The sequence below is a fragment of the Muscardinus avellanarius genome, assembly GCF_963383645.1.
Source record: "Muscardinus avellanarius genome assembly, chromosome: 1".
NCBI classification, from domain to species: Eukaryota; Metazoa; Chordata; class Mammalia; order Rodentia; family Gliridae; genus Muscardinus; species Muscardinus avellanarius.
This window is the reverse complement of record NC_137786.1, coordinates 58,388,908-58,403,770: the sequence shown is the minus strand read 5'-3', so window position 1 is coordinate 58,403,770 and position 14,863 is coordinate 58,388,908. Positions and strand designations below refer to the sequence as shown.

Genomic DNA, 14,863 nt, shown 5'->3' with positions numbered 1-14,863 from the left:
GAAGGCATGAAATGCCTTAGTCCAAAGTATGCCATAATATAAAAAGGCTCCATATGTTCAAGAACTCACACATTAACTGGGCTTGCAGCACAAGGGCTACAGTTCAACTCCATGGAGCAGTGGTCTCCAATTCTGCTTCCCTGACCAGCAACCTCAACACCACCTGCTCTGGCCCCACCCAGACCTACTGGAATCAGAAACTCTGGGAAGGGGCCTATCCAGCTATTGTAACCAGCCGTCAGGGAATGCTGCTGCTGGCAAAAGATTGAGAGCCACTGATATAGACACAATTCTCCATTTTGCAGACAACTGAGCCATGTCTAGATTGTTATACCTATACACAGAGTTGAGTTGAGAGACATTAACTGTTAGTGCTGGAAATCTAGGCATTCCTGCTTTCAGAGGGCCACAAAGACACTCATCAGCTCCAGCAAAGCTTGACCTCCCTCACCAGAACCCTATGCTGGCTCCCAGGAGGCCTTGGCCTGTCCTCAGGCCTCTCTCCATTCACAGTGGTGCTGGAACAGCCAGGACCTACTGTCCTCCACTTGGGTGGTTCCGAAAATCAGATAGGAGGCTTCCCTTAAGTTCCATCTGAAGCCACAGATAACAGTGTAATCTTTCCCAAGGTGAAAGACCACTCTACCAATAGCCTACAGCCCACAGAACTATGTATACATTAAAGAAAGCCTGTACAGGTTGAAAACAAATATCTGTTCAAGTTTCATCAGATATCTGATTGAAAATTACCAATACTGCACTGCCCAAGCAGCACGGATCATGCACATATATCTCCCATTGTGTACATGTATAAGCAGGTGGAGAAAACAGCACAGCCTGCCCATACTCTTGAGGAAAATATCTGTTCTTAATGTAAGCTTGTAGCAGAATGGGTAAGAGTAAGTTAAGGTGCAACTAATGGGGTGTGTGTGTAGTTACATTTTGGATACTTTTACCCAAGCTCTCAATTCAAGATCATTACTACAAATACTAAAAATTGTTATTCTAACTAAAATGTATTAAGCATGAATATATTAAGTGCTGGCCCTTTACCACTGGCATCTCTGTGGATGGAACTTTTATTTTTCCACTTTACAGAAAAGTAATCTATTGAGTAAACAGCCAAAACTGGCTTGGGGCAGAGTGAAACCTTCAACAGAAGTCAAGGAACCCAACGCTACCCTCAGCTGACCACTAAGTGACAAGGTCCAAGGTACATAGCAGGGATCCTGTGCCACTGGCACACTTTCATTGTGATTTGTTAAATTGTGATTTTCATTTATTTATTAGCATTGCCACCAAAATTAATATGTTGCAAAGCTCAAACCTAGGTCAAGCTGATGTCCTATACTGGAAAGAACACTGAGTGAGCAGTCTAAGCCCGCCTGTGCCCACGGGCGAGCTGCTGTCTTCCTCTCACACCTTCAGCTTCCTTCACATGAGTCCAGAGAGGCAAATCAACCAACCTCGCTCTCCTGTCTCTGTTGGGCTCTTTCTTCTGATTCACCCAAACAGAGTCAGGAGCACCTGAAGCCGAACCTCTTAACTTGCAGTTGCTACTTCACAAGAACACTGTAGGCAGCAGTAAAAACTAACCTCAAGCGCACACATTGTCCTTAATATTGACTAGAGAAGTGTATGCTTTTCCAAAGTCAGGCTCCAGTTATGAATATTTACTCAAGAGAAAGTAAGCTGGGCATGATGGTGCACATTTGTAATCCCAGTACTTGGGAGGCTGAGACAGGAGGATTACAGGTTCACAGCCACCCTCCGTTACTTAATGAGGCCCTGTTTCAAAATAAAAAATAACAAGCCGGGCGTGGTGGCACACGCTTGTAATCCCAGCATTTGGGAGGCTGAGACCTGAGGATCGCGGTTCGGGGACAGTCTCAGCTACTTAGTGAGGCCCTCTACAACTCAGGGCAGGGGCTGTAGCTCGGATTTTGAATGCCCCTGGGTTCCATCCCCAGACCCACACACACAAAAAAAAAGAATAACAAATAGGGCTGGGGTTGTAGCTTGGAGGTAGGATACCCCTGAGCTAAAAAAAAAAAAAAAAAAAAAAAGGTTTCTATACATTTATAACTCTAAAAACTGCAGATGTGGTAAAGAGATTTGAACCGACTGATTAACATGAATAATTCTTCTTCATGGACTCACAGGTGCTGGTCCCTCCCAACTCACCTCCAGTACCCACAGCTGAATACTGAATAGTTCCACCTCTTGCAGTTACATTTTATTTTGAAACAGAGTCTAAGTTGCCCAGGCTGGCTTCCTGCCTCAGCCTCCAGTGTCTGGGGTTACGGGCATGCTTCAGGATGCCTGACTCAGTGTTCCTCTAGAGAAGCTGAAGCCTGCCCAGGAAGACTACACATCACAGAGAGGAAGCAAGTCCCAAGGACCTGAAGGTCCTTGATTTTAGTTGTTCATGATACACAGCTACCCACCTGCCCTCTGAGGCTAAGCTGTTCCAACTCTTCCTAGGATTTCATGAGTTACTACCCAAAATCTTGCAAATAAATTCCTCTTTTTATCTAAGCAAAGTCAAGATGATGGCAAAGGGAAGGAACAGATCTTTCCTAATGAAAGAGAGAAGGCACTTTGCATTGTCATATTGTCATATTTACAATGGCTAGTCCTTTGTAAAAAGGATGCTAATATTATGCAAGGCTATACTACCTCAGAATGATGTCTCATAAAAGTTGACCTTCGTTCCATTAAATCTCTTGTAAAAATCAAGATAGAGAAACTGGTTGAGTTTTGCCATCTCAGCAATTGCCAAGAGTAGAAAAAGTATAGAATAAGCCAATGAACATGTCATGCTCAGAAAAAAAAAATACAAAGACAACTGTGAGACCCTGTTGCAATGTGAAAAATAAAAAGGGCTGGGGTGTAACTCATTGGTAGAGAATCCCTGTTTTTAATACCAAGCACTGGGGGAGAACAAAAATAAATAAATAACCAAATAAATAAATAACCATAATGGGAAATCGAAAAAGAGGAGACATTACGGATATTTCTATAATTTCCCCTTGTTATTTACATTTTGTTATAGTAAATTTGTATTACTTTTGGGGGGAAGATTGAACCCAGGGCATTCTACCTTCAAGCTACACTCCCAGACCTTTTATTTTTATTTTAAAACAGGGTCTAAGTTGCTGAGGGTCTCGCTAAATTATTGAGGCTGGTTCTGAACCTGAGATCTTCCTTTCTTAGCCTTCCACATACTAGGATTACAAATGTGTGCCACCATACCTGGCTACAAGTCACTTATTCAAATAGCCTTTCTTTAGGGAAACTGAACGGAGGAAGGAAAAGATGAGTCTGAACATGGTCAGGTATCACATAAGTTGTTAGCACAGGAAGTCATAGGTCTGCTTTACAACAGATGATTCTTTAAGTTTCAAGTAATGAAAACATTTGTTACTAGAAAGAAACACTGATGTTCACATGAAACAACCCAGGGGCTATCAAATCCCCAAGAATTCAGGAGGTTTATAAAAACCATGACCTGCCAGGTGTGGTTGGTGCGTGCTTGTAATCCCAGTACTTGGGAGGCTGGGACAGGAGGATCACAGAGGCTTGGCCAGCCTCAGCAAATTAGCAAGGCTTTCTGTAACTTAGTGAGACCCTGTTTCAAAATTAAAAAAAGTAGAGCTGGAGGTCTAGCTCAGAAGTAGAATGCTGTTGGGTCCAATTCCCAAGGCCACAAAAACAAAAATCATGCCTCTTTTTCAAAATTGTAATTTCTTTTTCAACTGAAACATAAAAACATAAAAATCATACACATGTATAGGATACTCTTTGTGATGTTTTAATACATGTACACTGTGCAATGTTAAGTCAAGTTAAACACACTCAACTCCTCAGAAATGATGCCTTTTTGAGAGTGAGGCTGCTCTTTCAGCCTTTACTCACCACACCTCACGGGTTATCTTTTGCCAACTTATCAAAAGCATCTAGAATTGACTAAACCTTCCTGACAGAAAGACCAGATGAGAGGCCAAAGTTCACTGGGACTCCAGTGTGACTGGCCCTGGTCTACCATGAGTTTTTATTATAAGTCTCTCGAAACCTAAAGTAAATAAATCCAACAGCCAGTGAAAACAGACACACCCAGAAACTCTCAGCGAAACACTGACTTCACAGTTCACAGTAGGCTGTCCTAGTCCGTAGATAATGGCCTGGTCTGGAGCTAAAGGTCAAAAGAAAACTCCTTCACACCTTCACTCTTGAAAGGGGGAACAAAGGAGGGTCTCCAGGGACAGGCCAGAACACAGACACAGCAGCTGTCATATTGGTGGCAAATATATGCCACACTCTTTCCAAAGACAGCTGCATTTTTGCTCTTTAACTAAAAATAATTTCATCTATGCTATTAAATTTCCTAAAAAAAAAAAAAAAAAAAAGGCAGGCATATAACTAAAGCTAGAGGAACCTTCAGGATACAATGGACAGCAGCTTCCCTGGAGAGGTCTCCCCAAACCTCACTCCCTCCCACTGGGCAAAACGAACCTCTGGAACCAGTGTCCAGTACACAACTGCCCTTCATGGGAAATAATCAATATTGAAAAAAAACCCATGATTGGTAGTCTCTAAGGTTTCTTCCAATATTCTAACAGAAACAAAGTCTCACCAAACATCTTCTAAGGGCAGTTTAGTTACACTTAATTGGGTTTATTTACTTATTTTTTTGTGTGTGAGTAGTAGTAAGGATTGAACCCAGGGGCATTCTACCTCTGAGCTACCTTCCCAAGTCAGATTTTACTTTTAATATTAAAACAGGTTCTTGTTAAGTTGCCAAGGCTGGTCTCAAATCTACAATCCTCCTGTCTCAGTCTCCCAAATACTGGGATTACAAGCGTGTGCCACCACACCCAGCTTTGGGAGTATTTTTGCTAAGAGAGACTTCCTAGGTTTTCATAGCAAATCACATTATATAGGAAGCCTGGCAAGAGTAATAGTATATACCAAAGCTAAAAGTAAAATACCTGTAGCACATGCCTGTAATCCCAGTTACTTGGGAGGCTGAGACAGGAGGACGGAAAGTTCAAGGTCATCCTGGACAACTCAGTGAAATCTGGTCTTTAAATAATTTTTTCCCCTTTTTGATGGTACTGGAGACTGAACACAGGACCATTCTACCTCTGAGTTATATCCCCAGTGTGTTTTAATTTTTGTTTTGTTTTGAAACAGGTTGTAAGACTAATATATCAAGAGTCTTAATACATTGCTGAGGATGTCTTTGAACCTGCCATCCTGTCTCAGCCTCGTTAGTACTGGAATTACAGGTGACTACACACACCTGGCTCAAAACAAAATTTTTAAAAAGGGATGGGGTTGTAGCTCAGTGGTATAACAATTGCCTAGCATGCTCAAAGTCTTGTCTGTGTTCAATCTCATTTGCCATATTAAAGTATTTCATTGGTAATGGTTAGTGCAGAATGTCCCTTTGGTTTGCCCATGTTGCCATCCATGTAAAAAGTTTAAAAGGCCGCCAACTGGATTGGGGATGGAGCTCAGTGGTAAAGCACTTGCCTTGCAAGGTAATAAGTACTACAAAAGGGAAGGGGGGAGATTCCAACTGCTACCATTCCAAAAGTACCCTTGCCAATCAAATCTTGATCCAAACAGTACCATGGGTAATACTATATCCTCCAAAATAATACGCAGATGATAAAATGGATAAGAGGAATGAGTTGTATTTAATTTATAAAGGCTAAGCTTTAGCCAGCGTGGTGGCAGACACCAGTCATTCTCATACTTGGGATGCTAAAACAGGAGGATTGCAGATTCAAAACCAGCCTCAGCAATTTAAAGAAACCCTGTTTCAAAAATAGAGAATAAAAAGCCGGGCATGGTGGCACACTCTTGTAATCCCAGTACTTTGGGAGGCTGAGGCAGGAGGACCTCACAGGTTCAAAGCCAGCCTCAGCTACTTAGTAGGGCCTTCTGCAACTTAGTGAGACCCGGTTTCCAAATAAAATAGGTCTAGGAGTGTAGCCTAGAGGTGGAAAGCCCCTGGGTTCCATCCCCAGCACCACACACAAAATAAACAAATAAATAAATAATAAAAAGGGCTGGGGGTGTAGCTTGAAGGTACAATGTTCCTGGGTTTAATCCCTAACACCAAAAAATTTAAAAAAGGTCAAGCAGCTCTTTCTGCATGATATTTATTTATTTACTTGGGTACTAGGGACTGAACCCAACAGCACTCTACCACTTAACTGTAATCCTATAACTGGGACTATAGGCATATTCCAGATGGACCCAGCTCTTTTCTTCTCTTTTATTTGGGGGGGTGGTCTTAAGTTACATCTTCAGCTTTTCTTGCTTTCTTCCCTTGTACACACGTGTGTGTGTGTGTGTGTGTGTGTGTGTGTGTGTGTGTGTGTGTTACTGGAGGTTGGACTCAGGGGCATTATACTTCTGAGCTACATTCCAACCCAATTTTTTTTTTTTTGGTGGTACTGGGGTTCCTGGAAGCCCTTCTACCTCTGGGCTACACTCCCAGACCTATTTTTACATTTTTATTTGGAAACAGGGTCTCTTAAGCCTGTGTGCGCAGCTAGCTTCGAACCTGCGCGATCCTCCTGTCTCCGCCTCCCAAGTGCGGGGATTATAAGCGTGTGCCACCACGCCCGGCCCAACCCAATTTTTTAAATTAAGTTTCTAAGGGCCTTTCTAAGTTGCTGAGAGCCCTTTTTTCTTTTCTGAGACTAGCTCTCTTCTTAAATTGCTCAAGCTAACCTCAAACTTGTAATCCTCCTGCTTCAGCCTCCTGAGAGTCTGGGGTTTGAGATGTGTGCCACCATGTGGGACTCTTTCTGCATGATTTTTTGAAAGCCAATTCTTTTCAAAGTCTAGATCTGTTCCTTCAAAGTGGAAACCTGGTTTTTACCTTCTAGTAAAACAATTTCTATTCATTCTACCCTCAAAATTCTGAGTAAAAATAAAAGCAACAATGCTAAGACATAATTCTAAGAACAAAGTACCAAAAACTTAGGGTCAGAAATCGAGGAGATTAATAAAAGACTGAAAGCATTTTTTAACACTTACCCATTCTTCAACATTGGGTGGCTGCTCCTCATAAATGTGTTCCTTGTCCCACAGAATGTTGGACTTGTCATACCGGTCTATCTTTCTCCGAGTTTTCACGGCAAAGAAAATTATTAAAGCAAAAGCCACAATAATCATGAAGCCCAGGACAATGGCAATAGCCTAAAAAGGGATTAAAGATATTGGCATAATTAAAATTTTGTGTGTGTGTGTGTGTGTGTGTGGTACTGGGGTTCCTGGAAGCCCTTCTACCTCCGGGCTACACTCCCAGACCTATTTTTTATATTTTTATTTGGAAACAGGGTCTCTTAAGCCAGCGCGGCTGGCTTCGAACCTGCGCAATCCTCCTGTCTCCACCTCCCAAGCGCAGGGATTACAAGCATGCGCCACCATGCCTGGCGGCATAATTAATTTCAATTGCTTACTTAGTTGCAATCTATCCTCTATAAGTTAAAACTCTTACCTACCTAAGGATCTACTAAATATCTGTGGTTTAACTGACATAAAACCAAAGCAAGCTGGGTGTGGTGGTACATGACTATCATCCCAGTTCTTGGGAGATTGAGACAGGAGGGATTGCAGGTTGAAGACAGTCTCAGGAAGTGGTAAGACTCTCAATCTAGCAAGAGACCCTGTTCCAAATAAAGATAAAATAGGGGTGGGGGTACAGCTAAGAGGTAGAATGCCCTTGGGGTTCAATCCTTAGCACCACAAACAAACAACAACAAAAAAGCAAATAGTTACATTTTAGACATTATCATTAAACCTAACCCACATCAACTAGCCTAAGGCTAGCAAAGCAAACACACACACTTTCACACTTGAAAGTACACATACACACTAAAATCCTCATAATAAGCTTAACCCATTAAGTACCAAGTTTTCAATTCTGTATTGCAACAAAATGATACAAGTGCTTTTTAAAAGAAGTTGCTGCCAGGCGTGGTGGCGCAAATTTGTAATCCCCGCGCTTGGGAGGCGGAGACAGGAGGATTGCACTGGTTAGAAGCCAGCCAGCCGTGCTGCCTTAAGAGACCCTGTATCCAAATAAAAAAGTATAAAAATAGGTCTGGGAGTGTAGCCCCGAGGTAGAAGGGTTTCCAGGAACCCCAGTACCACCGAAAAAAAACCCCACAAAAATCAAAACAAAAAAAAGAAGTTGCAAATCATAATCTAGAGCTTACATATATATATTACTTGGCATTAATATAATTATACTAGAACTATAATATATTCTTCTGATCATAATACATAATTATATATATAAGTTTTTATAGGTGTTCCAAATCTTGGACAATGAAACAATATTCTGATCATATTACATACTTATATATTTAAGTGTTTTTAAGTGTTCCAAATCTTGGACAATATGGGTTAAATATGAAACAATATGGGTTAAAGCTAGGTACTACCATCATCTCATTTTAGAGCTATACAAAGTTCAGTCTATAACTTGCCCATGTAGAGCTCTTTATTATTACTTTTTTTCTTTTCTTGTGGTACTGGGGATTGAACCTGAGGGCATTCTACCAAACGCAGGGTCTCTAACATGATGAGAGCCTCACTTTCTTTTCTTTCTTTTCTTTCTTTCTCTTTTTTTTGATTCAGTACTAGGGATGGTAAGCCAGGCGTGGTGGCGCACGCTTGTAATCCCCGCACTTGAGAGGCTGAGACAGGAGGATCACGCAGGTTCGAAGCCAGCCTCAGCTACTTAGTGAGGCTCTCAGCAACTTAGTGAGACCCTGTTTCCAAATAAAATATATATTAAAAAAATAGGTCTGGGAGTATAGCCCGGAGGTAGAAAGCCTCTGGGTTCCACCCCCAGTGCCACCAAAAAAAAAAAAAAAAAAAAAAACAGCACTAGGGATGGAACCCTGGAGCATTTTACCTCCGAGCAACACCCCCAGACCTATTTTTTATTCTTTTGTATTTGTGAAACTGGGTCTCACTGAGTTGCAAAGGGCTTCCCTAAGTAGCTGAGGTTGTCCACGAACCGCGATCCTCCGGTCTCAGCTTCCCAAATGCTAGGATTACAAGCCTGCACCACCACGCCCGGCTACTACTTTCTGAGGCTGTCCTCAAACGTGTGATCCTCCTGTCTCAGCCTCCCAAGTACTGGGATTACAAACATGTGTCACCATGCCTGCTCCATAGTTTTATAAACAGATGAGAATAGCCCATAAACTAACTTAATCAATGGTATGCTTCTAAAGGGCTGGAACAGTGCTAGAAGTATCCAACCATGCAGACAGTCTTGTTCATAATAAATGCCTGGCAATTCTTCTAATACTGAAAAATTTCAGCCCATAGAGAATTTGTGTTGTAATTATAAGTGATGAAGAAATGGATCTAGTGAAGCTATAAATAAGAGTAAATGAATTGCAGATTCCTTTGTTCTATTTCAGTGCTGTATGTCTATGAGGAAGGACCTTTTAACAAGGGAGCATCCAATTTGTGGGAAGAGGGTTCAAGGGATTAAATGGGGGGGGTGTCTACCTTTCAGCTATACCCCCAGCCTTTTTTGTTTTTTATTTTGAAGTAGGGTCTTGCTAAGTTGCTGAGGGCCTCCCTAAATTGCTAAGGCTGGCCTCAAACCTGTGATCCTCCTGCCTCGGCTCCCAAGTACTGGGATTACAGCTATGGGCCACCACACTGGGCTAAAAAAAAATCCATCACCCCCCCTCCCGTGGCACTAGAGATGAAACCCCAGGGCATTTTACCCAAAGCCCAATTTTATTTATTGAAAACAGAGTCTTATTAAGTTGCAGAGGGCCTTGCTAAATCACCAAGGCTAGCTTCAAACTTGCTATCCTCCTGTCTCAGCCTCCTAAGTACTGGGATTACAAACATGCACCACCACACCCAGCTAAAATATTCTATTCTTGACAATATTTCCAGTGTCTGATAAGTATATTGAATGATCACTGGCCTGAGAGACACTTGAAGATGAGGCAGGTACCAAGCCTCTGTACTGAATATCTGCTAATAGGTAACAGAACGCTCTCCTTCCAGCTGTCTATCTGACAGGGACACCCTTTTTCAAAGAGTAAGGAGGATTACTTTCAGGAGGTAGTCAGAGGATAAAGAAGGATGGGAGTGTAGTAAGATAGAGTACCAATTCTTAGTCCCTATTTACCACAGATACCTTGGAATGACAACAAACATTCAGAAAACCTATACCTGCAGGGAAAACATTCAGTCTTCAAAATACAGACAGACAATTACTGGAGAATGTCTAAATCCAAAGACTGACTCATTCAGGAAAAGAATGGGAATTCCTGAGTCATGGTAAGGAGAAAAAAAGAAAGAAGGAAGGAAAGAAAACAGAAAGATGAGTAACTCAAAAGTTTCTAGTGTTAATATAATTAGAATGACTCATGGTTAGTGAAGGCAGGGTTCTCAACTCCACCTGCACTTTGAATCACCTGGATAGCTGTTTAAAATAGTCACTCTTAGCTGGGCATGGTGGCACACACTTGTAATCCCAGCATTTGTGAGGCCGAATAGGAGGATGGTTCACGGCCAGCCCAAGCTACTTAGTGAGGCCCCTTACAACTCAATGAGACCCTGTTTTAAAATAAAGAATTAAAAATAGGGCTGAGGGTGTAGCTTGGAGGTAAAATGCCCCTGGGTTCCATCCCTAGTACTGAAAAAAAAAAAAAAAAAAAGTATCTTGATGAGTGTGATGGCACATGCCTTTAATCCTAGTACTTGGAAAGCTTAGACAGGAGGACTGCAGGTTCCAAGGCCAGCTTCATCAATTTAGCAAGACTTTCAAAATTAAAAATAAGCTGAGCATGGTGGCACATGCTTGTAATCCCAGTACTTGGGAGGCTGAGACAGGAGAATCACAGGTTTGAGGTGAGCCTCAGCTCACCATAGTGAGGCCCACCATAACTTAGTGAGACCCTGTTTCAAAATAAAGAATAAAAAATGGGGTTGGGGTGTAGTTCGAAGGTAGAATGCCCCTGGGTTCCATCCCTAGTACTGAAAAAAATTTAAAAAATAGGGCAGGGGGTGTAGCTGGGAGGTCAAATGCCCCTGGGTTCCATCCCCAGACCAGCAAGAAAAAAAAAAAAAAAAAAGATAAAAAAGATAAAATGAGATATTTACAAATCATATCTGAAAAGCAACTTGTATCCTGAAACAGTCCAATTTAATTTAGCCGGGTGTGGTGGTGCACACTTGTAATCCCAGCATTTGGGAGGCTGAGACAGGAGGATTACGGTTAGAGGACAGCTTCAGCTACTTAGTGAGGCTCTTTGCAACCCAATGAGGCCCTGTTTCAAAATAAACAATAAAAAATAGGGCTGGAGATGTAGCTCAGAGGCAGAATGTCCCTGGGTTCCATTCCCAGTACAGCAAAACAAAACAAAACAAAACAAAACAAAGAAAAGTCCAATTTAGCCGGGCATGGTAGCACACACTTGTAATCCCAGCATTCGGGAGGCTGAGGCCAGAGGATCGTGGTTCGTGGACAGCTTCAGCTACTTAATGAGACCCTGTTTCAAAATAAAAAATAAAAAATAGGGCAGGGGGTGTAGCTCAGAGGTTGAATGCCCCTGGGTTCCATCCCCAGACCTGTAAAAAACAAAAACAAAAAAAAGTCCAATATAAAAATAAGTAAGCCAGGTGTGGTGGTACTTGCTTGTAATCCCAGTACTTGGGAGGCTGAAGGAAGATCACACAGGTTCAAAGCCAGCCTCAGCTACTTAGTGAAGCTCTCAGCAATTTAGTGAGACCCTGTTTCTAAATAAAATAGGTCTGAGAGTGTAGCCCAAAGGTAGAAGGCCCCTGGGTTCTATCCCCAGTACCACAAAACAAAAAATAAATAAAATAAAATAAAAATGGGTAAAGATTCTGAATGGCCATTTCTCCAATGCTGATAAAGTAATTGGCAACAAGCATATGAGAAGATGCCCAACAACATTAGCTATTAAGGAAATGCAAATTGAAACCTCAATTAAGTACCGCTTCACACCCATCAACATGGCTAGAATCCAACAGCCCGACAATAAGTATTGGTGAGGAAGTGAAGAAATAGGAAGAAACCCTCATACCCTTCAGGTGACAGTGTAAAATGGTGCAACCTTTTTGGAAGTCTGGCACTTCCTCAAAAGGTTAACAGAATTACATGACTTGCCTGTTCTACACATAGGCCTATAACCAATACAGAGATATTACAACATAGGTCACAGCCAGGTGTGGTGGTACACACCAGTAATCCCAGTATGGGTAGACTGAGACAGGAGTATCACAGGTTGGTAGCCAGCCTCAGCAACTTAGTGAGACCCTGTTTCCAAATTAAAAAAAATAATAGGGCTGATGGTGTAGCTCAGAAATAAGATGCTCCTGGGTTTACTCCCCAGTTCACACACACACACACACACACACACACACAGAACAATCACACTAAAACTTGAACATCAATGTTTACAACATCACTCATAATGGCCAATGTGAAACTGCCTTGACATTCACCAACTGGTGGATAGAATGTGCTGTATACATACACTGGAATAGAGTCGGCAATAAAAGAGAAAGACAAACTCACACATGCTCAAAGCAGGGAAATCCTTAAAGACACCATCCCAGGTGAAAGAAGCCAATCACAATTGCCTAGGGAGGGCAGAAGTTTCTTTTAGGTATAAAGAAAATGTTCTAAAACTGATCTGTGATGGTTATACAATTCTGTGAAAATACTACAAACCACTAAACTATTCAATTTGGGGGTGAGAGGTACTGGGGATGGAACCCAGAGGCATTCTACCTCCAAGCTACTTTTTTGCAGAACTGGGGATAGAACCCAGGGGCATTCTATCTCTGAGCTACACCCCAGGCCCTATTTTTTATTCTTTATTTTGAAACAGGGTCTCACTGAATTGCAAAGGGCCTCACTAAGTATTAACTGAAGCTATCTGCAAACAGCAATCCTCCTGTCTCACCTCCCAAATACTGGGATTACAAGTGTGCACCATTGTGGTACTGGGGATGGAACCAGGGCCTTCTACTCTAGGCTACACTCCCAGACCTATTTTATATTTTATTTGGAAACAGGGTGTTACAAAGTTGCTGAGAGCCTCACTAAGTAGCTGAGGCTGGCTTCGAACCTGCGCAATCCTGTCTCAGCCTCCAAGTACTGGGATTACAAGCATACGCCACCACGCCTGGCTTTCTTTTTCTTATTTTAAAACAGGGTCTCACTAAGTTGCAGAGGGCCTAACTTGCCAAGGCTGACTTTGAACCTGTGATCCTCCTGTCTCAGCCTCCCAAGTACTGGGATTACAAGCAGGTACCATCATGCCCAGCTTGAACTATTCCTTATATGAGTGAAATTAGGAATTGCACGTGTTTAGTGAGAGCCTGTTTCAAAATAAAGAACAAAAAACAGGGCTGGGGATGGAGCTTCTGGGTTTAATCTTCAGTATTTCACATACATACATACATACATACATACGTACATACATACATAGGTGAAATTACAAGGTATATTAATTCTATCTTAATAATAATACAGCCCCTCTCCACAACTGATATAACTAAAAATGAAACTCTGTCATCAATATTTTCAAAACATTCCCAGAGTGGCTCTCTTATGTGTCCTAAGCGAAGAGCCTCTGATCTATGGAGTAAAGAGGAAACCCAACACCATTCCTACCTCCTGGGGGTCCACCACACAGTAGTGATACAAGTACTGATCCACGTAGAGTCCAGAAGTTCCAGGCATATAGAACTGGTTGCAGAGGGCATTTATTTGTGAGCCATATATAGATCCAGAAGACTGGGCAGTTGGATTGACTCCCATTATGTAGACGATTGTGGCAATAAACACCAGGATACCCAGGATAGCACTCACTATGATCACAGTCAAATAGTATGTTCTTGTTCTGGATATTCCAGATCTTATAACGCTGGTAATGAAGATCACCAAAGCAGCAATGAAACAGAAGGCAGCCATGGCCAACAGGAAGCCCTTCGCTGCTCTTGGATCCGTATAGCTCCCATAGCCGTAACCGTAGCCATAACCAAAGCCGTAGCTACTTCCGTAGCCACCATAGCTACTTCCGTAAGGATAGTTTATACCACTTAGGCCAGTTCCATAGCCTCTGTCCCAGGCAAGTGTGGAGGCAACACAGGCAAATATAGCAATGCACATCACAATAATGATCATAGCCAGAATCCGAATCACTCCTGGAGGAGAGGTCCATTTGTAGAAGTGAAGAATTTCATCTTCTGGGTAAAAAGAATACGCTGGCTGCGAGAGCATGGGTCGACCATGCATTTCTCCACCATATATATCATTGCTTGGTGCATAATGATTTGGTCTGCTGAAATTCACATGAAAAGAACTCGAAGTTAGCCCTTTTTGGTGTTAAGCAGAAAGAATATACAGAGTACTTGGAATAACTTAAACCACTGGTAAATGAAACTATTATTACTGCCTCATGAACAGTAAAGGCATCTAGGCACTGGAATTGCATGAAGGGCTTTTATGGAGGGGTGCTGGGGATTGAACCCAGGGCAATACTACCTATAACTAGACCCCCCCACTCACCCCCAATCCCTTTTAATTTTCTACTTTGAAACAGGGTCTTGCTAAGTTGCTAAGGGTCTTGCTAAATTGCTGAGGATGGCCACAAACCTGCAATCTTCCTGTCTCAGCTTCCTAAGTACTGAGGGCCTTATTAAAAGATAGAGTATAGCCAGGTGTGGTGGCGCACACTTGTAATCCCCCTGCTTGGGAGGCAGAGACAGGAGGATCGCGCAGGTTCAAAGCCAGCCTCGCTGGCTTAAGAGACCCTGT

The 14,863-nt window shown here is 42.2% G+C and overlaps 1 protein-coding gene across 2 annotated transcripts in view; it reads right to left on the bottom strand.

Annotated features, from left to right (window-relative positions):
* The window catches only part of OCLN (occludin), a gene marked incomplete at both ends in the record, with an annotated part of 41,458 nt that overhangs the window by 24,142 nt on the left and 2,453 nt on the right, over positions 1–14,863 (bottom strand). The window contains 2 exons of one of the 2 annotated variants that reach the window (XM_080714423.1): positions 7,060–7,221; positions 13,718–14,387. In XM_080714423.1, coding sequence (XP_080570549.1) covers positions 7,060–7,221; positions 13,718–14,387 — 832 coding nt within the window. The remainder of the gene's footprint in view (positions 1–7,059; positions 7,222–13,717; positions 14,388–14,863) is intronic. The other variant, XM_080714424.1, reaches the window with a different exon arrangement.